Source organism: Cheilinus undulatus, linkage group 17, assembly GCF_018320785.1.
Source record: "Cheilinus undulatus linkage group 17, ASM1832078v1, whole genome shotgun sequence".
Classification (NCBI taxonomy): domain Eukaryota; kingdom Metazoa; phylum Chordata; class Actinopteri; order Labriformes; family Labridae; genus Cheilinus; species Cheilinus undulatus.
This window is the reverse complement of record NC_054881.1, coordinates 3,808,323-3,833,923: the sequence shown is the minus strand read 5'-3', so window position 1 is coordinate 3,833,923 and position 25,601 is coordinate 3,808,323. Positions and strand designations below refer to the sequence as shown.

At 42.8% G+C, this 25,601-nt stretch overlaps 1 protein-coding gene across 2 annotated transcripts in view; it reads right to left on the bottom strand.

Moving 5' to 3' along the window:
* Positions 1–298: 298 nt before the first annotated feature.
* Positions 299–25,601, bottom strand: part of LOC121524650 (unconventional myosin-XVIIIb-like) — a 79,195-nt gene continuing 53,892 nt past the window's right edge. The window contains exons 34-44 of one of the 2 annotated variants that reach the window (XM_041810080.1): positions 24,245–24,406; positions 24,025–24,138; positions 21,757–21,873; positions 21,582–21,665; positions 21,257–21,394; positions 20,989–21,174; positions 9,240–9,373; positions 9,102–9,143; positions 6,144–6,323; positions 3,142–4,105; positions 299–496 (exon numbers count right to left, since the gene is read on the bottom strand). In XM_041810080.1, the coding sequence (XP_041666014.1) occupies positions 3,160–4,105; positions 6,144–6,323; positions 9,102–9,143; positions 9,240–9,373; positions 20,989–21,174; positions 21,257–21,394; positions 21,582–21,665; positions 21,757–21,873; positions 24,025–24,138; positions 24,245–24,406 (2,103 nt within the window). In that variant the 3' untranslated portion in view covers positions 299–496; positions 3,142–3,159. The remainder of the gene's footprint in view (positions 497–3,141; positions 4,106–6,143; positions 6,324–9,101; positions 9,144–9,239; positions 9,374–20,988; positions 21,175–21,256; positions 21,395–21,581; positions 21,666–21,756; positions 21,874–24,024; positions 24,139–24,244; positions 24,407–25,601) is intronic. The other variant, XM_041810081.1, reaches the window with a different exon arrangement.

The window sequence follows — 25,601 nt, the reverse complement described above, 5'->3', positions numbered from 1 at the left end:
CCACCAGTATCTGGACTCCACAGGGGGGTAGATCTTGCAGCTGCTTGGGGCAGATGCTCTACATGTTCCTGCAGAGTTTGAGCTCCAAAAACTAGCAGAAGTTTGATAACACGTTTCTGCAAATAGCTTATTTTGCATTCATTCACTTGTCTTTGCTGACTGAATGAAATTCTTTGCTGATGAATAAAAAAGACGCCCTTGTTTTTTATTCCTATGCTTGTTTTCAGTCCAATTGTAAAACTGACCGAGCTGTCCAAAGTAATGTCATGAAATAAAGCACAAACTAAAAGTTCTTTCACATTTTTATTCATATACAAACAGTGTAGATCTGAAAATACAGCAGAGTGCCTGTGTTGTGAACCTTTGTATTTTCAGTAGCCTTTAATAAAGAAACATCTTTATTGACTCTGAAGTGTTTGGTGCAGCCTTGACTGCAGCTCCGGCTCTCCTCAGCGTGTGTGTGAAGCTCACTGCTGGGCGTGGATGCTCAGAGAAGCTGAAAAACAAAGAAGACAGGATGGTCAGAGCGGCGAGAACGGTGTGAAACAGACACATGTACGAGTCTGGACCTGTTTTTATCAAACACCTCAGAGAAACGGTAATGAAAGTGGGACTAAAAATAAACCCTTCCTTCAGAGATGTTCATGAATCACGCTACACCTGCTGTCTGCAGGGAGAAAACCTCCTCATGTGGGACAAACTCTTCGTTTTACAACCCTCGCAGCCACAGGAGGAATTTAATGAAAGGTTCTTGTAGGTTTTAGTGGAGCACTTTAAAAATACAGACACATCGCAGGCAATTTGGTACCCTGATAGTGATCGATTTTAGAAATTAGGTTTCCTAAAGCAGCAATTAAGAGCAAACATTTGTTAATTAGAATCAGGCTGAAGGGAAAACATTCACTTCTGAGGAAACTGATCACAAACTGAAGTATGCATCTGACTACTTCGTATAAACTTTCTAAAATCACCACACCGCCAAATGTTAGCCTGAGGAAAATCGAAGAAGCTGCAGGAAACAAATGTATTATAAGAGTGAACTGCATCCAAACTGCTTGGCATTAGCACTTAGCTTCCTGGATGCCATGCAGGCCTGAAAACAGCCTGCCATGAACACAGATTAGCACTGGACTGGTGAAGCAGGATCAGGCTAGTACCAGGATCAGATCTGTGCATCCCTGTGTCCTAAACTTGGGATAACATGGTGAAATTTTCTAGATGGGAACAGGCAGAAGATTTCACACCTACAGCTCATTTGCTTTGTTCCAGTTCAGATGAGAAAATGTTTAATTGTTGTAATTTCTCCATGGGCTATCCTTAGGCCTGTGGAAATAAAATGCAGCCCTCTACAGCCTGCTTTCCCACTGCATAGGTAAATAATGCCCTGCGTAGCTGAGAGTCACACTTTGCATCCAAGACGCCAGTTGGCATGATAGCCAACCTGCAAAATGATTGACTTGGAGCAGCAAGAAGGTCAAACGCCTCAATGACGTTCAGTTAGACCAGTGGTTCTCAAGATTGGGGTTGGGACCCCCTTTGGGGTCGCAAGACACTGAGAGGGGGTCACCAGATGCCTTAACAAAACTAAGAATATATTTAAATTACACTGTTGCCACTTTTAACCAATTTGAACAAATTTGAATCTTTTTTTATGACCTTGTGACACTAATTTAGTCAATTTTAGTACATTTTTGCAACTTAAAACCCATTTTTATCCATTTTAAACCCTTTCCACCACTTTTTTCTGCCTGTTTTTACCACTTCTAAACCAATTCTTGCCATTTTCTGCCTATTGTTGCCTCCATCATCCACTTTTACACTCATTTTTCACCCATTGTTGCCAGTTTATATACATTTTTCATCCCAGTCCACCTAATTTCCACTGATTTTTTGCACCTAAAAGCCATTTCAGCCACTTTTTAAGCCATTTTACCACTTTTTGTACCCATTTTTGCTACTTTTATCCAATTTTTGCCACTTCTAACACATTTATGTTCTATAAAAATCAAATTTCATCAACTTTTCCACCATTCTTTTGCCATTATTAACCAATTTTAGCCATTTTAACCCATTTTAACCCATTTTAATTCTGTTTTTAACATTTACTACACAGCGCAGACCTCCGCCATTAGCCCTACCTCCCAATAGTGAAGAACCCTTCAAAAAACCCTGGATCCATCCCCATGTGCCAAAAAAATAAATGCTGGGAATATTTCTTTAGTATTTTTGTAAAAGTTGCAATTTTTACTATTTTCCAACAGATGGCACTATTTTCCCTTTCCTGGTCTATGGGAAAAACATTGACCTTTGTTGAAACAGCATCTTTATTATGCTGTTAATCAATATTTGCAATTACAATTCTGGCAGCCTCAGAGCAGACAAAGCTTCACACCCCCCATAAGATCTTTGACGCTCTGTTGCTGACATGATTTCTGAAAAGCTTTCCCATATAAAACACTTATTTGTGATATTAAAAACATTACACATTTGAAAATGTTGACTATAAAAACATGGCCAAATGTTCAGGTAGGAAGCTTAGAGTTGCAGCTCTCTATATTTTCATATCTGAAGTAAGAAATGTGAAGTTTTGCAGCATTTTCCTGAGACATGATCAGAACAAGCAGGCCGGCAGTCAGAGCATCTCTCCATGGAAGCTTCCCTCTGCCTGAATCTGCTCTGAACTGATTCTCAGTTGTTTATGAAGTGATGCATCTTAAACCTTCCACCTGCTCACTTGGCCTCGCTCCTCACAGACACTGTGTTTAGCTGTCTGCAGGATGAAGAGCTGAAGATTGTAAATCACTCCTGTCTGACTGACTTTTCTCCCAGGCACTGAAAACAGTTATTGTGAAACCATTACTATAGAAGCAACCAAGATCCTTTATTGCTCAACAATTACGAGCAATTTTCAAACCCTTTCTTTACTCGTTTCTCTGATACTCAAACTCAAAGCGGTTTATTTCAGAAGTTTCAATTTGTCCCCGCTGCTACTGCAGCACTTAAAGGGGAAAGATTAGACTGAAAATCAGCTGAAAAGATGACAGGAAACTTTCATTAGAAGCACTAAAATGTCTAACTAATGCATGCTTTCATCACTCTGAGGCTTGATAAATTTGTAGGTTTCTCTTAGGTTTGCCTTACCTCGTCTCCTCAGCTGCTTCAGTCCACTTCCTTTTTCAAGTATCTCTTCATAACAGAAGCCACGTCTCCTCCCTCGCTCCCCTCCGCCTCCAGTCTCTCTCCCTGCGGCCTTTCGTATCTTCGTCTCACCCCGCCGCCCTGAGAGCTTCCTCCTGACCCTCCTGAGCTGGACGACTCGGTCTCAGAGCTCTTCCTGCCACGGGTCGATGGAGGCAGGTCTCCGAAGTGGACGCTCAGCGCCCTCCTGCCTCCTCTGACTGAGCTGGCCAGGCTGCTGGCGGACTGAGCTCTCCGGATGGCGGGCAGGATGTCAGAGGCGGCGTCGTTGTCCTCAGCTAGGCGGCGGTTCTGGAAGACTAGAGGTTCTGATCCCAGAGGCGCTTCACCTCCGTCCTCTGTGATGAGATTTCCCAGCATGCACCGCCTCAAAGGCTGAGGCGAGCGCTGGAGAGGAGACATGATGGAGCGATGGGTTTCCTCTGATTCTTCCTCTGGGATGGAGAGCGAGGGCGGGTGATGGCGGGAGGCGAGAGAGGACGCCAAAGAGGAGAGGCGAGGCAGCGAGGGGAGCGAGGACACAGAGTCACTGGAGCTGAAGCGAGTCAGTTTGGCTCCAGATGTGGACGTGGACACCGATGGTGGAGTGTCACTGATGGAGCGAGCGCTGTTGGCGCGGGGGAGGAGCGGGGACGATGGTTTGAGGATGCTGGGGCCAGGTTTGGGTTCCTGGAGGTCCTCATGTCCCAGAGAGAGGGTGGATGCTCTCCGTCTGAGGCTGGAGGCTGCGGTTGTTTGATAAATGGGTAAGGAGACGGCGCTTCCAGCTCCATCACCTGCGTCTCCACCTGCTCTGCGTTTACGGAGGCCTTCCAGCAGCTCGGACAGAGCGGACGAAGATGGGGCCCGACTGAGACTCCTGGACCCTCCGACCTCAGAGCCCTCATCATCGGGGTCTACACAGGAACTGTAGGCAGAGAAAACAGAAGAGACCATAGGCGGACTTTGGATGTTTGAGGGGCAGCCGCAAAAATGATAAAAAGGGCATCTACTAGAGCGCACTCTTTCAAATTCTGTCCAATCAAAGGACACCCTAGTGGGGACTAATTAAATATTGTCTACTTAAAGGGCACTCTAGGAGCCAGGTTGTCAAATATGTCCACTTTAAAGGCACCCTAGAAGGCACTTTGTCAGCTTCAGCCAACTCAAGGGGCATCCAAGAGGGAACTTTGTTAGATTGATCCCACTTGAACAGAATTCTAGAGGTCAGATTTTTTTGTCCATCCAAAGTGGACCCCAGTGGGTACATTGTCAAAATAAAGTCACTTGGAGAGAAATCTAGAGGACACTGTTAGGTATCGTCCACTTAAAGGGAACTCTAGAGACTCTGTTAGGTATTGTCCACATAAAGGGGACCCTTGAGGACACTTTGTTAGGTATCATCCACATAAAGGGAACCCTAAGGGACACTTTGTTTGGTATTGTCCACTTAAAGGGGACTCTAGAGGACACTGTTAGGTATAATCCACTTAAAGGGAACCCTAGAGGACACTGTTAGGTATCGTTCACTTAAAGGGGACCCTAGAGGACTCTGTTAGGTATTGTCCACTTAAAGGGAACCCTAGAGGACACTGTTAGGTATTGTCCACTTAAAGGGGACCCTAGAGGACTCTGTTAGGTATTGTCCACTTAAAGGGGACCCTAGAGGACACTTTGTTAGGTATCGTCCATGTAAAGTGGACCCTAGAGGACACTTTGTTAGGTATAGTCCACTTAAAGGGGACCTTCGAGGACACTTTGTTAGGTATCGTCCACTTAAAGGGGACCCTAGAGGACACTGTTAGGTATCATCAACATAAAGGGGACCCTTGGGGGCACTTTGTCAAATTAAGTCAACTTAAAGGGGACCCTAGAGGTCACTGTTAGGTATCGTCCACTTAAAGGGGACCCTAGAGGTCACTGTTAGGTATCGTCCACTTAAAGGGGACCCTAGGAGACTCTGTTAGGTATCATCCACTTACGTAAAGGGGACCCTAGAGGACACTGTTAGGTATCATCCACTTACGTAAAGGGGACCCTAGAGGACACTGTTAGGTATCGTCCACTTCAAGGGGGCCATTCAGGTGATAAATGGCGTCCATATAATTCTTTTACTCTGTCTCACTATGAAAACATTTTAATTCTGGTCGCTATTTCATGATCTTGACTTAATTATCTCCTTTCTCAGGATAACAATGTTGGTTTTAAGTTAAAATCCCAAGATCCCTTAAAAACAACCAAGATAACCCTCCAATTTGATAACCTGTCAAGCTCAGTCCAACACTAAGCTTCTTGAGCAGTGAAATACTCATACTGAGGATTATTTTGACAAATAATAAGTTGCCCAAAATCAGACCTAAATCAGCGTAGTGTGTCGTAAGCCTTTGCAGCTTTCAGTTCCTCGACGCTAATAAGCTCCATGGTCATCAGACTAAACTTGAAGGGTTCCCAGCATTTTAACAATTTATTAGAACTGTTTTTCATCATTTCCTGCAGAAAACTGAAGTCTGATCAAACTGGATTGCAAAGGTAACATCAGATACCTGAAGCCTATGTCGCTGCATACAAATGTAAATACGAGTTTAGATGTTTGTAGAGACTCAAGTGGAGGCTGTTTTGCCTTGGCCTTTTGGTACATAATGGTCACAATAAACACAGAAGAGCGAAGATAAGAGGCATTGAAAAGTTCAAGAGACATACAAGAGCCCCAATGACTTAAACACTGTGTAAATATGTTTGAAAAGAGCTGTGCACTATTTACAGTAAATAAGATAAAGAATGTGCAAATGCTCTCACAGTTCAGCCAACCTTAAAGCCTTCAAGTTTGGTCCAAAAGCTCTAAACCTTTCGAAATCTCGTTTATAGTCAGTGCAAAAGTTCAGATAATAAAGAAAAACTTTGAAAAGACAAGTTTTGGCTTTGTTTCTATAAAAAGATGCACTGAACGTTAAGTAAACTTTGTTTACCGGAAGCTGTAATTGCTCATGGTGTCGGTGACAGACTGGCGCCCCCCTTGGCTGCTGATGGTACTGCTGCCATAAGGAGAGCCTCCACCTCTGGACCCTCCTCTGGGAACTCCCAACCAATGACGGATCCCCTCCCCGACATCCTCCGTCCCAATAGAGCCGACGCTGGACACGGAGTCACTGGGGAACGAAATCACACTTTAACACATTTACACACAGCAGGTGTTCCTCTCTGTTACTCAGATCAGAATCACTGAGGAGAAAACTACTTCAAAAACATGCAGGCACAATATGATAGAGAGCTGCAGGCAGGAGTCCTAAACCTGGAAGTTTGGCAGCATTTTAGCATCGACTCAGAGTCTGTGGGATTTTTGAAAGAGCGTTTGGTTAAATGTCTGAATAACTGGGGTGAACACAAGCTTTAGATATTTTAATGTTTATTTCTCCAGTATAAAATACATCTGAAGTTGCTTTATAGTCTAACATTAGCTTTATACTTTCACTGATATCGGTTCCACTTAAAAACTTATGAAAGTAGTGCTCAGAGGATTATTTGAATGAGCAGAATGTGCAAGTGTCATAAACCTTTTTGGCCATAGAGCTTTTATTCCAAAATAATCCAAAACCCCATGGAAAAAAACAGACATCAGTGGAACCCTGACTTCCAGGTTGGCCTCAAAAATACAGTACAACATCGCTGCAGCACTCTATATAATTGCAGCTCAGCAAACAGCTGATGGTTTCACTGCAAGACAGGGAGGAGATTCAACAACACCTGCAGCCTGATGACATGATCCACTTCATTAAATCATCTGTGAATCAGTCAAAGCTGAAGTGTCATATGCATGAAAACAAACAAACCCCTGAAACTTTTACAAAGATTGGTAAGACTTCATGACTACACACTTTTAGCATTAATAAAACTTTCATGGTTTTGCAAACTTCACCTATCATTTATGAAGCTTTCTAAACTGAACTAACAAAATGTCATTTATACACTAAGCTAATGCTTTATTGATGCACTGTTGAAGCTGAAGTCTACAAAGCATTGTTGATAACAGGTTTGCAGACGGTGTTATGCCACTGCAAAGGATTTCAGACGGGGGGCAGGAAGTGATTTCAGCATCGAGAAGTGCAATAAAAAATGCTAAAGTTCTGTCTATAGCTGCGCTGGCTGGTCAGATTAGACACAAATCTTCAGCTATTTTCTAGTTGCAAATAAAGTGAAACACGAGAAAAAATTTTAAGAATCATATCTAAATATGAAGTACTTTTCAGTAATTCCTGCTTGCATTAATGCCGATGCACCACACTGCTGCTGCTGCTAAAGCTCCACCTCCTCCACCCCAGCCTCCTCCTTTATAGCTTAAAGCTCCACCTCCTCCACCTCAGCCTCCTCCTTTACAGCTTAAAGCTCCACCTCCTCCACCCCAGCCTGCTTTTTTACAGCTTAAAGCTCCACCTCCTCCACCCCAGCCTCCTCCTTTATAGCTTAAAGCAGGGCTAGTCAATTATGTTTGCACAAGGGCCAGAGTTAATCTTGGCAGAGACTCTGGTTGCCCAGCTTAAAAAAAAATCAATTGTACCAGTATTAATATTTTCTTTCACAATCCAGAGAATGGGTCCTCTTCAGTTGTGATTTAGCACCTTTATTAACTCATTTTGACTCTTTTTAACCGCTTTTTACTACGTCATTTGGACACTTCCGCAACATTTTTTGACACTCTTAGCCCAATTTTGACCATTTTTGCCACCTTAAAATACATTTTTACCACTTTTTACCTATTTTGCCACTTTCCTCCCAATTATTAACCTGTTTTTGAAACTTGTTGCCCCTTTTTTTCACTTTTGCAAATTTTTGCCACTTTCTTACAAATAATTGCCCCTGTGTGCCACACTTTAACATCCTTTTACTAATTTGCCATTTTTAAACCCCTTTTTACCACTTTTCCTGCATGTTTTATCCCCTTTGTGCCACTCTTTTATCCATTTTGATATTTTTTAACCCGTTTTTGAAACTTTTGGCCCCTTTTTTCCTCGTTTGCCAATTTTTTGATATTTTAACTTCTTTTCACCACTTTTTATCCCAATTGTTGTCTCTTTGTGCCACTCCACAACCCATCACCCATTTTTGCCACTCTAACCCCTTTTCACTACTTTATTTAGCCATTCATGCAACTTTTCCACCAGTCTAACCCCATTTTTTTTAAATATAGATGTTTAAATATTTACTGATATTGGCTGACAAGGGATATTTTGTAAAAACAGATCAAATGTTAAGTCATTCTAAAACTATTTCAGTATTATTGTTTTTGTTGTGGATTTAACAGCTGCAGACATTTAAAGCTAAAAGATACCTCTAAAATCACAACATCTTTTCCTTCTTTTCTGAGTGTAATGACCTTCTGGGGGCCGGACAGGAAGCTTTGGGAGGCCTTTTATGGCCATCAGGCTGCCAGTTGATGATCAGTGGCATAAAGCTTGTTGCATCCTCATTTTCAGATTCATGCTACTATGGATGAATTGCTTTTGAAGTAATTTTATTGTATTCAATAGGCACTGTCATTTATGATCTCATCCCTATGGGGGTTTCCATCCCTGGAAAGTCAAAGCATGCTGCTTGACTAACACAGGGAGCATTTTTAGAGCAGAGCCTTCTCCGCCAAGTATAGCTGTTTTTCAATTTGTCAATGAAATGGTAAAATGTACAAGGAGGGTGTTCCTGACTGAATTATCTAAGCTGATGACGCTTTATTGATGCATTTATGAAGCCTACCCCTCACAGTATCTTTACTGATGCATGGATAAAGCATTGTTAGACCAAACATCTAAGCTAGGCTACATTTGAGTGTATGCACAGCTGATGCAACTCAGCATTTTGGTTCAGCCTTTAAAGCCTGATGCAAAGTTCAGGTCACACCCACACAGTACCAACTTGCACACAGACATTCCTCTTACAGGTCTTTCTTTCGAGTCAAGGACTCCACAGCAGTTTGAACGCTGGAGTGAAGGGCAGAGTGGTGAAAAGGTTGAATTTTAGCAAACAGACATGATTTGTGAACAGGAGTTTGGCCATCGTTCGGTGAACTCTGTTACCTTTCTGTGTCGCTCTCGTCGCTCGACTCCACCTCCTCCAGCGCGGCCTGCAGGTCCACGATGCGGCGGATGGACGTCTCCAGGTCGGCCTGCAGCGCCTGTCTGACGGCGCTTAGCTCCTCCACTTGCATCTCCTGTCCAAACAGACATCTCAGGATTAGTGGGAGTTTGTTTGAATAACACGTTCACCTTCAACGCCACCTCCTCCTCTCTGCAACCTGTAACCCCCCTGAGTCCCGATACGCCACAGCAATTACCTTCACTCTGGCCTATATTACCTCATCAGTCATACAATGAACATCCGATGGCGTGTCCTCTCTCACACATGGTCATGTAACCTCCAAGCCACCACCACCGCTCATATTAGTGCTGCTTATTTAGAGGAAGAATTGTTCCATATGCATGCTGACATTGAGAGAATACACTGATTTATTAATTCATCACGTCTGTTTCCATGATTTTTTTTGTCTTTGTCGAGTATCCTGTCACACAGACGCTGAAAAGCTTCAAGGCTTTCAAAGTTATTGGCTTTGTTAGATTTGAGGAGACGGGTGTGGGTGCAGCGGTTGTCATGGAGACGCATAACCATGTATGAATGTGTGTATTTCTGTGTGTACATGAGTGTGTGTCTATAACCTTGAAGAGACAATGAGGATTAATCACAGTCAGAGAGAGCGCAGGATGAGGGAGAGATGACGGGAAGAAGGTTGGTGGAGGAGGAGTGTGTGTCTTTGTGCGTAGTAAGGGTGTGTGTCTTTGTGCGTAGTGGGTTGGTAGGTTGTTAAAGGGCATCCTTGTGTGTGTGTTGCCTGCTTTGTGCTAATAAGTGAATAATTATTGAAGCGCTGTGTTTCTTTCTCTCGGCTCAGAGGTCACAAAGAAAATCTGCTGCGAGCGAGAGCGAGAACACGTCTGAGACTGCCAGTCTGAAGGAGAGCACACGTCTTCTTTAACCACAGAAATACACAACAAAATGTTCAATTAAAGAATATCCGATCAAATATTCAGCATTTACTCAAAGTTCAAAGCAACTCAGGCAATGTTGGATTTTTATCACGTAACAGAGACAGAGTTGGAATTTAACAGAAGATGGATTTTACTATTAAGCATTTGGAAGGGGGTATATTCAGATAAACCCAGAGCAGAGTATTTACATCCCAACAGAACGGGAAAGAGCTACACATCTACATATAGCTACATATCCAGGTCTGCCCACAGGATAGACTGGGCCCCTGATAAACCCAGAGAATGGACCCTGATAAACCCAGAGAATGGACCCCTGATAAACCCAGAGAATGGACCCCTGATAAACCCAGAGAATGGACCCCTGATAAACCCAGAGAATGGACCCCTGATAAACCCAGAGAATGGACCCCTGATAAACCCAGAGAATGGACCCTGATAAACCCAGAGAATGGACCCCTGATAAACCCAGAGAATGGACCCTGATAAACCCAGAGAATGGCCCCTGATAAACCCAGAGAATGGACCCCTGATAAACCCAGAGAATGGACCCTGATAAACCCAGAGAATGGACCCTGAAAAACCCAGAGAATGGACCCTGATACACCCAGAGAATGGACCCTGATAAACCCAGAGAATGGACCCTGATAAACCCAGAGAATGGACCCTGATAAACCCAGAGAATGGACCCCTGATAAACCCAGAGAATGGACCCCTGATAAACCCAGAGAATGGACCCTGATAAACCCAGAGAATGGACCCTGATAAACCCAGAGAATGGACCCTGATAAACCCAGAGAATGGACCCTGATAAACCCAGAGAATTGACCCTGATAAACCCAGAGAATGGACCCTGATAAACCCAGAGAATGGACCCTGATAAACCCAGAGAATGGACCCTGATAAACCCAGAGAATGGACCCTGATAAACCCAGAGAATGGACCCCTGATAAACCCAGAGAATGGACCCTGATAAACCCAGAGAATGGACCCCTGATAAACCCAGAGAATGGACCCTGATAAACCCAGAGAATGGACCCCTGATAAACCCAGAGAATGGACCCCTGATAAACCCAAAGAATGGACCCCTGATAAACCCAGAGAATGGACCCTGATAAACCCAGAGAATGGACCCTGATGAACCCAGAGAATGGACCCTGATGAACCCAGAGAATGGACCCTGATAAACCATGAGAATGGCCCCTGATAAACCCAGAGAATTGACCCTGATAAACCCAGAGAATGGACCCTGATAAACCCAGAGAATGGACCCTGATAAACCCAGAGAATGGACCCTGATAAACCCAGAGAATGGCCCCTGATAAACCCAGAGAATGGACCCCTGATAAACCCAGAGAATGGACCCTGATGAACCCAGAGAATGGACCCTGATGAACCCAGAGAATGGACCCTGATAAACCATGAGAATGGCCCCTGATAAACCCAGAGAATTGACCCTGATAAACCCAGAGAATGGACCCTGATAAACCCAGAGAATGGACCCTGATAAACCCAGAGAATGGCCCCTGATAAACCCAGAGAATGGACCCCTGATAAACCCAGAGAATGGACCCCTGATAAACCAAGAGAATGGACCCTGATAAACCATGAGAATGGCCCCTGATAAACCCAGAGAATTGACCCTGATAAACCCAGAGAATGGCCCCCTGATAAACCCAGAGAATGGACCCCTGATAAACCAGAGAATGGACCTTGATAGACCTAGAGAATGGACCCTGATAAACCCAGAGAATGGCCCCTGATAAACCCAGAGAATGGACCTTGATAGACCTAGAGATTGGACCCTGATAAACCCAGAGAATGGCCCCTGATAAACCCAGAGAATGGACCTTGATAGACCTAGAGAATGGACCCTGATAAACCCAGAGAATGGCCCCTGATAAACCCAGAGAATGGACCCTGATAAACCCAGAGAATGGACCCTGATAGACCCAGAGAATGGACCCCTGATAAACCCAGAGAATGGACCCTGATAAACCCAGAGATTTTCAGAGAATGGCCCAGAGGTCCCCAAAACATGACTGTGAAGTTTGTTGCTGAAAAAAACACTCCAGTATTGGATTTCTGCATGTCTAATACCCCCTCTGTTTCAGCCCTTCTCAGAACAAGCTGTTTCTGTGTCTGTGTCTTTAAATGTTAATGAGCTGTCTGACTCCGCCCCTGACTTTTCTTCTGAGTGGGGAGGGCCAACCAAACCTCGGGGCAGGGCTAACTCCCTACATGACATCATGAGGGGAAAACAGCTTGGGGGTATGGGGCATAATATGTGACCTTTAACAACTCTGGCTGCTTTTCACCCATTTCTGCCAATCTTGTCCACGTTTGTCACTTCATTTTTGTCTGTTAAAACCCATTCTTGCTGATTTAAGCCCATTTTAACCTCTTTTTTGTCTTTTTTAGCCCATTTTTGCCAGTCGAGCCCATGTTGGTCACTTTTAAACTATTTTTCAGGCTTTTCACCCATTTTTTGCCACTTTGCACCCATTTTTGCAGCCTCCCCTGTTAGTACTTTGTTTTGAACAGTTTTGTAACTTTCTGCCCATCTTGTCCATTTTTGCCACTTTTAACCAGTCGTTGCTGCTTCCTGTCCATTTTTGCTGCTTTTTTTTAGCCACTTTTCACCCATGTGTCCCACTTTTTCGCCAGTTTTAGTACATGTTATCTGCTTCTTTGTTATTTATTTTTGCCTCTTGGCAAAATTCTTTGATTCTCTTCCATTTAAGCTGTCTCAGTTTCTTCTATTTTATTTTCCAGCATCCTGCCATTGTGCACATTTGCCTTACTTTGAAGTCCGATATTACTTTCCTGATGGTCTAGTTGAGTGTGCCCAGCCACATTTGTTAACAGCACCAATAAAAGATAATTCTATTTAAGACAAGGGCTTTAATTTTGAAAACAGCTTGATTGTATTACAGCATAAATAAATCAAATTCCTGCTCTGTTGTTTTGATAAGAGTGGTTATTATTCAGGTGAAAGTTTTACATGGTTATCACAGCTTAACTTTACAGCAAATGGACCATGATTTTGCAGACCCCCATGAACCCTCCATCTGGCTGGTCCCTAGAAAGCTCTCTCCTTCCAAGCTGACCATGTCAGCGATGTTAGCAGCCGGCCTGCATGCAAACAGGTATCTGACATTAGCTTCTTCTTCCAGTCAGAGCCACAGTTCTGTTGCAGTTCTCTTTCCCCCGTGGAAAGTCAACCTGCTCAGCGATCATCCCCGAGCTGAGCGATCTCCTTTGGCTCAAATCTGATTAGAAAAATCAGCTCTGAAAAGACATCGCTCACAGAACGCAGTAATGATGACAGATGAGTGTTTAGGTGTGTGTGGAGACCCTCCCTCCTGCTGTCAGCGCTGCTATGATCAAACCTGTGCCGGAATGTTCCAGATAAATCACCAGCTGTTGCTTCTGTTAATGAGAACCAAGGAGAGTGCGGCTGGGTTTGGGAGATGAGGGGTGTACTTTCAATCGTAGCCTGGAGGAAGTTGTTTCCTGCAGGTCTTTTTTCCAAGAACCAGCCTGGCTTAAAATGTTGTCTCCCTGCTCGGATATGAGTAATACTTATTGGGGGTTTATATTTAGAAACCTGAGCCAGGCGAGGAAGAGCGATGGCGATCTGTGTTCAGGAAGAAACGGAGCTGCAGCGATCTCCATTTATAGGCTGGGGGGCTGTTATGTGTTTTCCTCTGCTATGGCTGTTTGTACGTCAGCGTGGTTGTGCAAGACAGCAGGAATAAAACTAGAGGTTATATAACAATAGGAAGTGAGAGCATAGATGGACAAAAACAACAACAAAAACACATGCATGGAATTTTAGACTGAATGCAATGTGGTCTTGTGTGGACTTTAACAGGATTTTGGGTCGACTTTTGATTAACTGGACAGATTTTGTTGGCCAACTCTGCAGAAAGTTTTGTAAATGTGTTCTTCTTCTGATGCAACTACTAATGCTCGTGTGCTGTTTCATGTTTTTGATGCACTTTCAAAGCAGTTTAAGATTTGATGACATTTCTATCACACTCAAAAGAGCAAAATGGTGCAAACTAAAGCCCGACTGATATGGAATTTTTGGGCCCGATGCCGATGCGGATACTGGGGGCTAAAAAAAGCCGATATTAGATATATTGGTAACCTGACACACATCCATCTGGGAAAGCTTCAATAGGAAACATTTGAGAAAAGGCAGAGGCTTTGAAAAACTCTCGGAGCATGATTGGGTAAATGTTCTCGTCTGTCACATCTCTACGGGCCAACCAGAGCAACAAAACACATCACGTAGCCACTATCAAGCTGCTTGTGCAGCTACTGAGGAATAACGCGAAACATGGCGACTACACACATGTCAGTATCCGACTTTTGTCGTTTTTGAAAAGAAAACAACTCACTGCTGTTCTTTTGTTCTTCCTTTAATAAAGAAATGTTGTCAAGTTCTGATAAAACTGGCGCTTTAGCAGCATCCACGCTAATCTCTTCCTCCATAACTGCACCAGCTCTTGCTGCTGTTTGTTAACGTCACAACTCTGCTGCAACTGAAAGTACTGCCCCTCGTCACTGATTGGTCCTGTCACTTTCTAACTGGGCCCAAACGGTTCAGATGGGAGCTTTGCAAGATGGATTCGCCAGTGAAAAACAAGGAAACGGACGTATCTATCTGCTTTGCAAGGTTAATATACTGGCCGATAACCGATGTATCAGCAAATATATGAAATAAGAACATTGATATAAACAGGACATATACTGTACATGAACACAAATGTGGACATGGAATTAACAGTTGCATTTATCTTTGTTTATTTCACAAAGATGCAACTAAGACAACGTTAAAATGCTGTGATACGCTCTCTAAAACTTGCGTGAAAAAACTAGCATGCTCTCCTTGACGTGCCCTAACAGCGTGTTTCTGCGAGGACGTTATTGTCATGGGGCACTAAAGTGTAGCGTTATATTGTTTTATAAAGTCACAGCTTACCATGGAGTAAATAAAATGCAGTTTCTCTCACTGTTTCTCTGGTCTTACTCCTCTGCTGCAGCCGAGTGAGTCCGACTGCAGCAGGGACTACTGCGCGAAGACTGGGCTGCCTGTGAGTGCTCAGGGACGTGGAGGGGCCCACGGCAGCACCCGCTGCTCACTGAGAAGATGAGCACATTAACTTCTGTTTTTATTTACATCTAACTCAGCGCCCCAGCTTTTTTGGAATTAGGATTGTAGATAATGAATGGACGGATATAGGAATAATAGTTTAAATACAAACAGTGCTTCATGAAAGACTGTAACCTTAAAGATGAATTCCTCAGTGAAAGAACCTTCTGGAGAAAAGCCTTGATGCCAAACTTTCAGACAAGTACGAGCTAATCCCGGCACAGGAGGGCGGGATTAGTCTGAACTCTGCTGGGGAAAAATGATGCCTCACAGACGGGATTAGCGCTCTCCAAGGTGCTGATGCTGCTGCTGGGTTTTCTCTCATCAACAGTAGTGTTAAGACTTAAAGCCAGTGAGCCTCATTGTCTAAATCTCCACTATTCACCTGATTCACTTCTTTAAATCAAGTATTTTTATCCTCTCTGTCAGGGCCTTGTGGCTGCTGAGTCTTCACAGTTTCTTATTGACGGGTGCGAAGTTAAGAATAGTTTCACAGGCCTGTTCTCTGCTGTGTTTTTGTTTCTCCAGGACAATACTCTCTAAAATTAAACGTTCTGCCTCTCGCTGCAGTCTCTTCAACACACTTTGTTTTTCCTCAGTGAGCTTTTTCATTTGTTTCTTTATCCTTTCTTTATTGGTTTGAGAAGACAGTGCAAAAACCAAATCCCGATCCCCACATTCCCCAGATTCAACCACAAAGACCACACACCTCCTCAAAAAAGTTTGAAATTTTAACATGAGGAAGGTAAAGGAAAGAAAGTTGACAATAGATTAGAATTTTACCGATGAATGATGACCAGAAAATCTTAGTTTGGGTGTTTTGAACTCTTACAGGAAACTACAAGATGATTCTACAGCATGGAGCGGTTCTCTGCTGCCTTTACATTCAAAATGAGCTAATATTTCTAATGAAATGGTACAGTGTCTCAGTTCCAACCTTACATATGTTGTTTATGTTTTAATGTGAATTAAATGTGGGTTTATGAGGTTCGAAAATCATTGCATTATGTTTAATTTACATGTTACACGGTGTCCCAACTTTTTTAGAATTGGGGTTGTACAGGCAGATTTAGGGGCGCTGGTTTAGCTCAGCTAGAACAGGCGCTTACACCCTGTTCTCTCTTCTCATATTTCCTGTCTCTCTCCAGCTATCCGATCTGAATAAGGGAGAAAAAGCCCAAAGGTGACTGGGTGTTAAAGGATCATTTTAGAGAGGCAGAGTCTCTCAGAAGTAGAGATGGGCAGAGGTTTACCAATCTGTCTAAAACTTGTGGAACAATTTCAGAAAATTTTTCCTCAATTTTGAATTGCAAAGACATTGAATATCCCACCATCTACAGTCGATGATGTCATCAAAAGATTCAGAGAAACTGGAGGAATCTCTGTGAGCAAGGGACAAGGCTGAAGGTCAATATTGGATGCTGGTGATTTGGGGGCCCTCAGGGGCCACTGCATTAAAAACAGGCATGATTCTGTACTGAAATCACTGCACTGGCTCAGGAACATTCCAGAAATGACTGTCTGTAAACACAGTTGGCCATGCCATCCACAAATGACAGTTGAAGCTGGATCATGGAGAGAAGAAGCCATATGTGAACAGGATCCAGAAACACAGCCGTCTTCTCTGGACCAATGCTCATTTAACATGGACTGAGGAAACATGGAAAACTGTTCTGTGGTCAGAGGAATCCAAATTGGAAATTCACATTGGACACCACAAGAGGGAGCATCCGGCTTGTTCTCCTGGCTTGGTTCTAAAGCCTGCATCTCTAATGGTATGGGGTAGAGCCCTGCACGGGGCTGTTTTCTTCATCCCGCTCCTGCCGAATTTCTGACCATTACCGCCCGCACCCGCAACGTGTGTGTTACACTCCTGCCTGCACCCGCAATGTGTATGTCCACACCCGCCCGCACCCGCAAAACCCTGGGAATTCATGCCCACACAACAATAGAGATGCATTGATTTTGTGTCTTCTCACATCCCGCAGGAGAAAACACGTCATTTTATAGGCCATTAATAGAGATTCAGACCGGGTGTTGTTCCGGTGGTAAAGGGAAGTGTTCAAGTCCAAGTCAAGTCCGAGTCACCAAAGAAAAATCCCAGTCGAGTCCCAGTCGAGTCCTCTTTACCTGAGTCCGAGTCCGAGTCGAGTCCCCATTACCCGTGTTCGAGTCCTAGACAGTCCTTGACCTAAAACGTCAAGCCAAATTAAACTAAATGATTAATTATTTTGAAGCCATACCAGCTTTCCAGGAGGGCTTTATTGATGTGTTTCATTAATGTATGAATTTCTTCAACTTTTTATTCTAAAGGGCTAGAGGAGCTGGTACACTCTTCATCTATAATATTAGCTATATTAACAGGATTATTTGTGTGTTTAGGGTGGAAAAATAATAAAACATGTTTTTAACTGCACTCATGCTTTGCCTCTATTTTATAGTAAATATTCCTCCTTTAAAATGACTGGATTTATTCAGATTTCTCACTAATAACTGAAATTCCAGTTTTCTCCATGGGACATTTGAACACGTCATTAAAAGGTCTTAACTTTGTCCTCCCTTCGATACTCCAAAGTCTGAGTTGTCATTAAACACATCATAATTTTACTGTATGGTCCTTGTTTAGCTCACTAATCAGTGTTTTCTCGCTGGTGTTAACGCAGATTTCATCGATGGACTGACAGTTTTCTTAACCAGTGAGATTCACTACAAAGTGTAAGAGTTTTTATCACTCTGTCCAAGACTGAGGAAGATTACTGTTCAGCAGCAACAGCAGCTAATATGACCAGTCTGAGCAGCTGATGGAAATTTTTCGCGATTCAGGCTGGCTGCATTTTAGTTTAATTTCTTGCAGATTACCACGGGAATATGGAGAAAAGCCACAGGTTTAAGATACCTATCAACCTATCAGCTCCGCTCTCTGTCACCCAGGCTTGCCCGCTCCTCCTCTCTCTCTCCTCTGGTAGTTTCACAGACAGCAGGTTAGACTCACGTGAACACGCATGCATGTGAACACGCATGCATGTGAACACGCATGCACGTGAACGCACACCGTACGCTGCGTGAACACTGATCAGTGGGGGGGGGTTTCTCACACTAACAGCAAATACTACAGCATAAATAATCTTCTGCCAAAAAGGCCTGAATCCTCCTCTTCATCCTCGAGTCATGGCGTGGTTAAAGCTCGAGTCTGAGTCAAAGTCTGAGTCCTCCAAATCAGGACTCGAGACAGACTCGAGTCCTACCCCAAACGGGATAAGCAGTATAGAAAATGGATGGCTTCATTTTAGTTTTGTTTTTATTAGTTTTAGTGTTAATTTTAGTTTTTTTGTGTAAATGTCAGGGCTGAGTAAATATTATACATTTTTAAAAACATATCCAAACAGGCTACTCTTCACTTATCATATTGTTTATTTAATGATGATGTTTGAACACAACTCCAGACATAAAACTACCACTATGAGAAGTCTTAACCACTCAATTCAGGCAAGTTTACACTCCCCATACATGGGTGTAGGTGCCAGTCAGGCCCAGTTGTTTTGAACCGCACCGCAGCACGATTCCTCCCCCCCCCCTTCCCCCCATCGTGCTTTCACACAAGCAACATCGATGCGTGCCAGGGCCCACATGCACATGTACTCAGTCTGAGACAGCAGGTGGCGGTATGCACGTAGCTGGTTTACAACCCCACCAAGGAGGAGAAAGAAGATGAAGCTACCATGGCAACCACTGGGGTCATGACCTGAGCAAAGATTGTTTTTGTTTTGACCTGGCAAAAAGTCCATCCTGCAGCCATGGATGATTAAAATAACTTTTTAAGATGCAAGCAACTTCGCTTTTCGTATCTGCACATCTACTACAGCTCAGAGCGTTAAATGGGCTCGTGCTGCGCAGATACATTGTTTTTTTTTTTAAGGTAACGGGAGACTTTTATTGCCTTTGCACTTCCTCTCCAATTTGTGTTCATCTGTAAGGTGAGTCACAACAGACTGTTTATTGACTGGATTCTGATGATTTCTGTCCTTTATTGAAGAAAAATGTGAACATACTGCCACGCCTTTGAAAAAAGTTTCATTTTTACAATGATGTCATAAAGCTGATACGTCGCTCTGTCCCGTATCCAACCGCAGTTGCATTCACATCTCATCCAAACCGAGCCAGAGTCCACTTGAATCGCATCCGAGACCACCTCTCCAAGCTGGCCCGGGCCCGGTGCTCAGGCACAGTTCATTTGCATTCACACTACCAAAACAAACAGGACTTTGGGCTCAAGTGCACTCAGATCTGGGACCGGTCCCCTCGTGTGAAAGCACCCTAAAACTAAGGATATTTTGTCTCTATTTTTATTTTATTTTAATTTGGTTTTGTAAGCATATTATACAGTTTTAGTTAGTTTCAGTTAACTATATTAACCCACGGCATGGGCAGCTTACACATCTGGAAAAGAACTATCAATGCTGAAAAGCAGAGAGAGGTTTTAGAACAACATATGCTCCCATCCAGACAATGCTAAACCACATACCACATCCATCACAACAGCATGGCTTCACAGGAGAAGAGTCCAGGACCTTTCACAAAAACATTTGGAGCATCAGAAAAGGAAAAATCCAGCAAAGAAGACCCAGGATGAGAATGGGACAACATTCCTCTCAAAAAACCCCATCAACTGGTCTCCTCACTCCGCAGACGCCAAGACTGTTGTGAAGAGAAGAGGGGATGATACACGATCATAAACAAGGCCCTGTCCCTACTTTTTTGAGATGTGTTGCTGCCATCAAATTAAACATGAGCTAATATTTTCATGAAAAGGTAAAATGTCTTATTTTCAACATCTGATCTGTTGTTTTCCATTGCGAGTTCATGAGATTTGACAATCAATGCACTCTGTTTTAATTCATTTTTTGCACAGCGCCCCAACTTTTTTGGAATCAGGGGTTGCATTATGAGCTAATACTCTGCAGAGGCTTTAATGTCAGTGTTAGGTAGGGCTCTGACTGCTGGATCCACGATGAAGAAGCTCAAAGAAGCAAAAACGTCTACATCTATGTCGCATAACATGTTTGAATATGTATATTCAAAGCGGCGATTCACATGTACGTATGTTTTGCAGTCTGAAGACAAGCATGATGGCTCGAAACATCGCTTATTGATGAGAAAATCCTCAAACAGGAGATTCCTAGAGTGCAGACCTTCTAATGTTTTGTGTTTTGCAATGTGAGGGACAAACATCTGAGTAATTTCTTTGCTATGTTTGATGTTGTCTATTCAATTCAGTTTTTCCCTGTAAAGCTGTCTGAATTACCTTGTTTCTGATGTTGCTCTGTAAATGAATAAGCTCTTTCTGCAAACTAGAATGGATGATGCGTAAGGAAAGTCTTCTTCTTTTAAATATGCATGCAAAAAGTATCATGCATTTAGATAAAAATGTGCTCTTTCGGGGGATTTCTGGGTATCAGTATGAAATGTTTCCTGTGCATGTGTTGGAGAATGCCCTTGACAACATTAAGGAATGTGGTTACCAGGCAGAAATAGCAGCATCAACATGTGCTGCTATTTCCGGTCTTATCTGCCTGCAGTGAACATGAGTGGAGCTGCAGCGGCAGCGGTGTGTGATTAAGTTACCAGCTCCATGCGTCTGCGGCCGCTGTCCTGCTCCCTCTGGATCAGATCCTCCATCTCCATCCTCATGTCCTGCACTCGCTGCTGATAGTAACGAGCGTTCTCTCTCTCCCGAGCTTCAGCCTGGGCGCTCTGTTCCAGCTCCTCCCCCAGACGCACCACGCTGTCCCTTAAACGCAGCACCAGCACCTGCACATCATAAATAGAGTTAAAATAAATCAGTGCAGAGGGTGAAATGTGTTTAAAGTAAGGATTCTTCATGTCTTCTCACCTCAAACCTCTTGACTTGGCCTCTCTGAAACTCCAGTTTGTTCTCCAGGTCACACACACGTGCCTCCTGTTTACTGACGATGCTGCGCCCCACAGTGGACGACTCCAGGAACTGCAGCCTGGACACGCTCTGCTGGAGCTGCATGAAGAGGAGGAGGAGGAAAACATTTACAGAGCCAAATGAATGCACCGGCACGCCTCTGAATGTGAGTTTATTAGACTGAGATGTGTAACAAGGAGGTGGAATGATCCAGAAATCCATTAAATCTCATTTCAGACTGTTTCTACAGAACATTCTCTTCATAAAAACCTCAGTGCTGCCTTACCTCCTCCTGCAGAGAGTGTCTCTGTTTCTTCATCTCCTCCAGTTCAGCTTGAAGCTCTCTGATCTGAGTGATATCACTCGACGACTAAACCAGGAGAAGAGTGGGATAAAGATTTGAGCTCTCCACGAACGAGTGACTAACAAAGCTCAAATAATGACCAAATCCTCAGCTGTACCTGAGCGATGAGTGCTTTGTGCTTCTTCATCAGTTCATTGAGGTCTTCCTGGTCTTCCTCCAGTCTCTTCAGAAGGTCGACCTTCTCGTGCTGCAGCATCGCTAACTGCTCGTCCACCTGAGGACACAGAGGAGAGGATAAATGGAGACATAAGAACTCATTAAAAGATACGAAGCTGAATGTAAATGCTGCAAAGACTCACATTTAAGCAGCTGTATTTGTGCTGTATCCTGTCAAAATCACCTCATTTAAACTTGTTTAACAACCTCACTGAGATTAATAATCTCATTTACAAGAAAGTCCTAGCCAAGACATCCAAACATCTACAACCTCATGCATTCTCCTCCAACAACCAATAAGCCAAAATCACCTGAAAAGTCAAGATAAATGTGCATTTCTCGATATAAACACTGATATACTATATTGCCAAAAGTATTCACTCACCCATCCAAATAATGTAAATCAGGTGTTCCAATCACTTCCATGTCCAGAGCTGTATCAAATCAAACACCTAGGCATGCAGACTGTTTCTACAAACATTAGTGAAAGAATGGCTCGCTCTCAGGAGCTCAGTGAATTCCAGCGTGGTACTGTGATAGGATGGCACCTGTGCAACAAGTCCAGTGGTCAAATTTCCTGGCTCCTAAATATTCCACAGTCAACTGTCAGTGGTATTATAACAAAGTGGAAGCCATTGGGAACGACAGCAACTCAGCCACCAAGTGGTAGGCCATGTAAAATGATGGAGCGGGGTCAGCGGATGTTGAGGCACATAGCGCACAGAGGTCACCAACTTTCTGCAGTCATTCGCTACAAATCTCCAAACTTCATGTGGCCTTCAGATTATCACAAGAACAGTGGTAGAGAGCTTCATGAATGGGTTTCCATGGCTGAGCAGCTGCATCCAAGCCGTTCATCACCAAGTGCAATACAAAGCGTGGGATGCAGTGGCATAAAGCACACCGCCACTGGACTCTACAGCAGTGGAGACACGTTCTCTGGAGTGACCAATCACGCTTCTCCGTCTGGCAATCTGATGGATGAGTCTGGGTTTGGTGGCTGCCAGGAGAATGGTACTTGTCTGACTGCATTGTGCCAAGTGTAAAGTTTGGTGGAGGGGGGATTATGGTGTGGGCTTGTTTTTCAGGAGCTGGGCTTGACCCCTTAGTTCCAGTCAAAGGAACTCTGAATACTTCAGCATACCAAGAGATTTTGGACAATTCCATGCTCCCAACTTTGTGGGAACAGTTTGGGGATGGCCCCTTCCTGTTCCAACATGACTGTGCACCAGTGCACAAAGCAAGGTCCATAAAGACATGGATGAGAGAGTTTGGTGTGGATCAACTTGACTGGCCTGCACGGAGTCCTGACCTCAGCCCCATAGAACACCTTTGGGATGAATTAGAGCGGAGACTGAGAGCCAGGCCTCCTTGTCCTCACAAATGAGCTTCTGGAAGAATGGTCAAAAATTCCCATAAACACACTCCTAAACCTTGTGGAAAGCCTTCCCAGTAAAGTTGAAGCTGTTATAGCTGCAAAGGGTGGACCTACGTCATATTAAACCCTAACCCTATAAAGGAAGAAAACTGTACTTAAGATTAATAAACAAGTGAAATCTGTGATCATATATCTGGAGTTGTATACTGCATTATTAGATGAATTGAACCGTGATCTCAAAACTGAAGTATTATTTATTAATATAAACATATAAATAGTAGCTTAGTTTCTCAAAGAACATGATCAAACACACATTCCTTGCTTACAATTATACATCACACCCACACCTCTGTGGTCCTAAACTCTGAACTGAAAATAAAATCTCTTATTTGTCACTAATAAAGTTGGCATCCTTTTGCAACATCTTGTTTTTTGTATGGAAATTATCAAAAAAGCTGAAAAGCAAGAAACACAAGCTCTACTGTTGTATGACTGTAAAACAGGAGCATATTTGGTTGTATTTCCTCCAAAAGCAACAACATACCTGCTTCACAAAAAGTGTAAATACATTTAAGATGTTAACTCTCACTTGGCTTCCTTTAGAAATCATCCCACGGCTAAGCGACCTTCAAAATCTAAAGCCTCGGCTTGTTCTTTCAGTAAAGAAACAAAAAGACAAAGTCCTGCAATGACTTTTAAAACTTTCTAAAAGTTCCCCTAGTCCTCTATCACCTCCTGACTGTTGGAAGTTTCATCATCTTTTATTTCCCTTCATCCTTTTATTCACATTTTGTCCTTTAACCCTTCACTGGTCTGCTCACACAAACTCACCACACTCTTCTGTTTGCAGATATTCTCCAGTTCGATCTGAGTGTTCTCCAGCTCCTGAGAGAGCGTCGTCTGAACTCTCTCCGCCTCCACACACCTCATTTGGCTCTCCTCGAGCTGACGGAGAAAGAGAGAGAAAGCATGAATGCATCTCACACTATAAAGAAGGTCGCGGCTCGTATATATCCGAGTCAGACTGATGCACAGGTGGTGGTGATGCTACCTGGCAGTGCAGACGCTCGATCTGCTCCCTGCTGCCGTTGGGGGCGTTCTGTCCCGGGCTGTCGACGGTGGAGAGGAGCAGCTGGGCGTCGGCCAGCAGGGCGTGAGTCCTCTTCAGGTCTCTCCTCAGCTTCTTCTCCACATCGAAGTCTCTGTGACCAACCTAGAAAATAGGGAATACCTCTGTTTAAGAAAGTAGACTATGTACAACTTGGTCCCATTTTTAACATATTTTTGGGGTTTAAATGACAGTGGTTATGGGTACAAAATGTCAAAATAGGTGCAAGATAAGAAGGTCGTCAAAGTTTAAAACTATTTCAGTGTCATTTGCCTCAGATTAAATTACATCTACAATTTTGCAGGTCCATAGAATCAAAAAGGACCAACGTTATGAGTGAAAAAGACACACAGACATAGTCAAAATTTCATTCCAAATCTACATAGAGGGAACCAGTGACAAACAAAGCAGTGATACAGAGAAATAAGGCGCTGTTTTCTGATTATCTAAAGCAGGGGTGTCAAACTCAATCACAGCAGGGGCCGGATTTGGAGTTCTAGTCTAACCTGAGGGCCTAACAGGGTCAACAGTAAAAAAAAACTAAGCATTGATGATATGATGATTTTGAGATTAAAAAAATCTAAGTTTATAAGTTTAAAGGCTCAAAATTTGAGATTAAAAAGTCAAACTTATAAGATCAAAAGGTCAGAACATGACATTAAAATATGAGGAAAAATTCAAAATTATGAGTTTTATGGGTCAAAATATGAGATAAAATAAAAAAAATAGATTTTAGCGTTCAAAATATCAGATAAAATGTCAAAATCTTGAGTTTTAAAGTCAAATATACAAGATAAAATTCAAAATGATAAGTTTTAAATTCAAATATACAAGATAAAATTGGGAATAATAAGTTTAATTGGTAAAAATATGATTAAAAAATTCTAAATCATGAGTTTTAAAGGTCAAATTATAAGATTAAAATGTAAATCCTGACTTCTACCAGTCAAAATATTAGATACAATTAAAAAATAATACATTTTAGAATTCAAAATATCAGATAAAATGTCAAAATCAGGGTTTTTAAATTCAAATATACAAGGTAAAATTCAAAATGATAAGTTTAAAGGTCAAAATACAAGATAAAACTGGAAATCATACGTTTTATCAGTCAAAATTAATTAAGAAATTTAAAATAATACGTTGAATGGTCACAACATGAGATAAAATTGGAGTTTTATACATCAAAATGAGATAAAATTCAAGATTTAACTTTTTAAAATTCAAAATATGAGATAATGTCAAAGTCATTATGACTTAAAATTTAAAACTGTGAATCTAAAATGTCTAAATATTACAT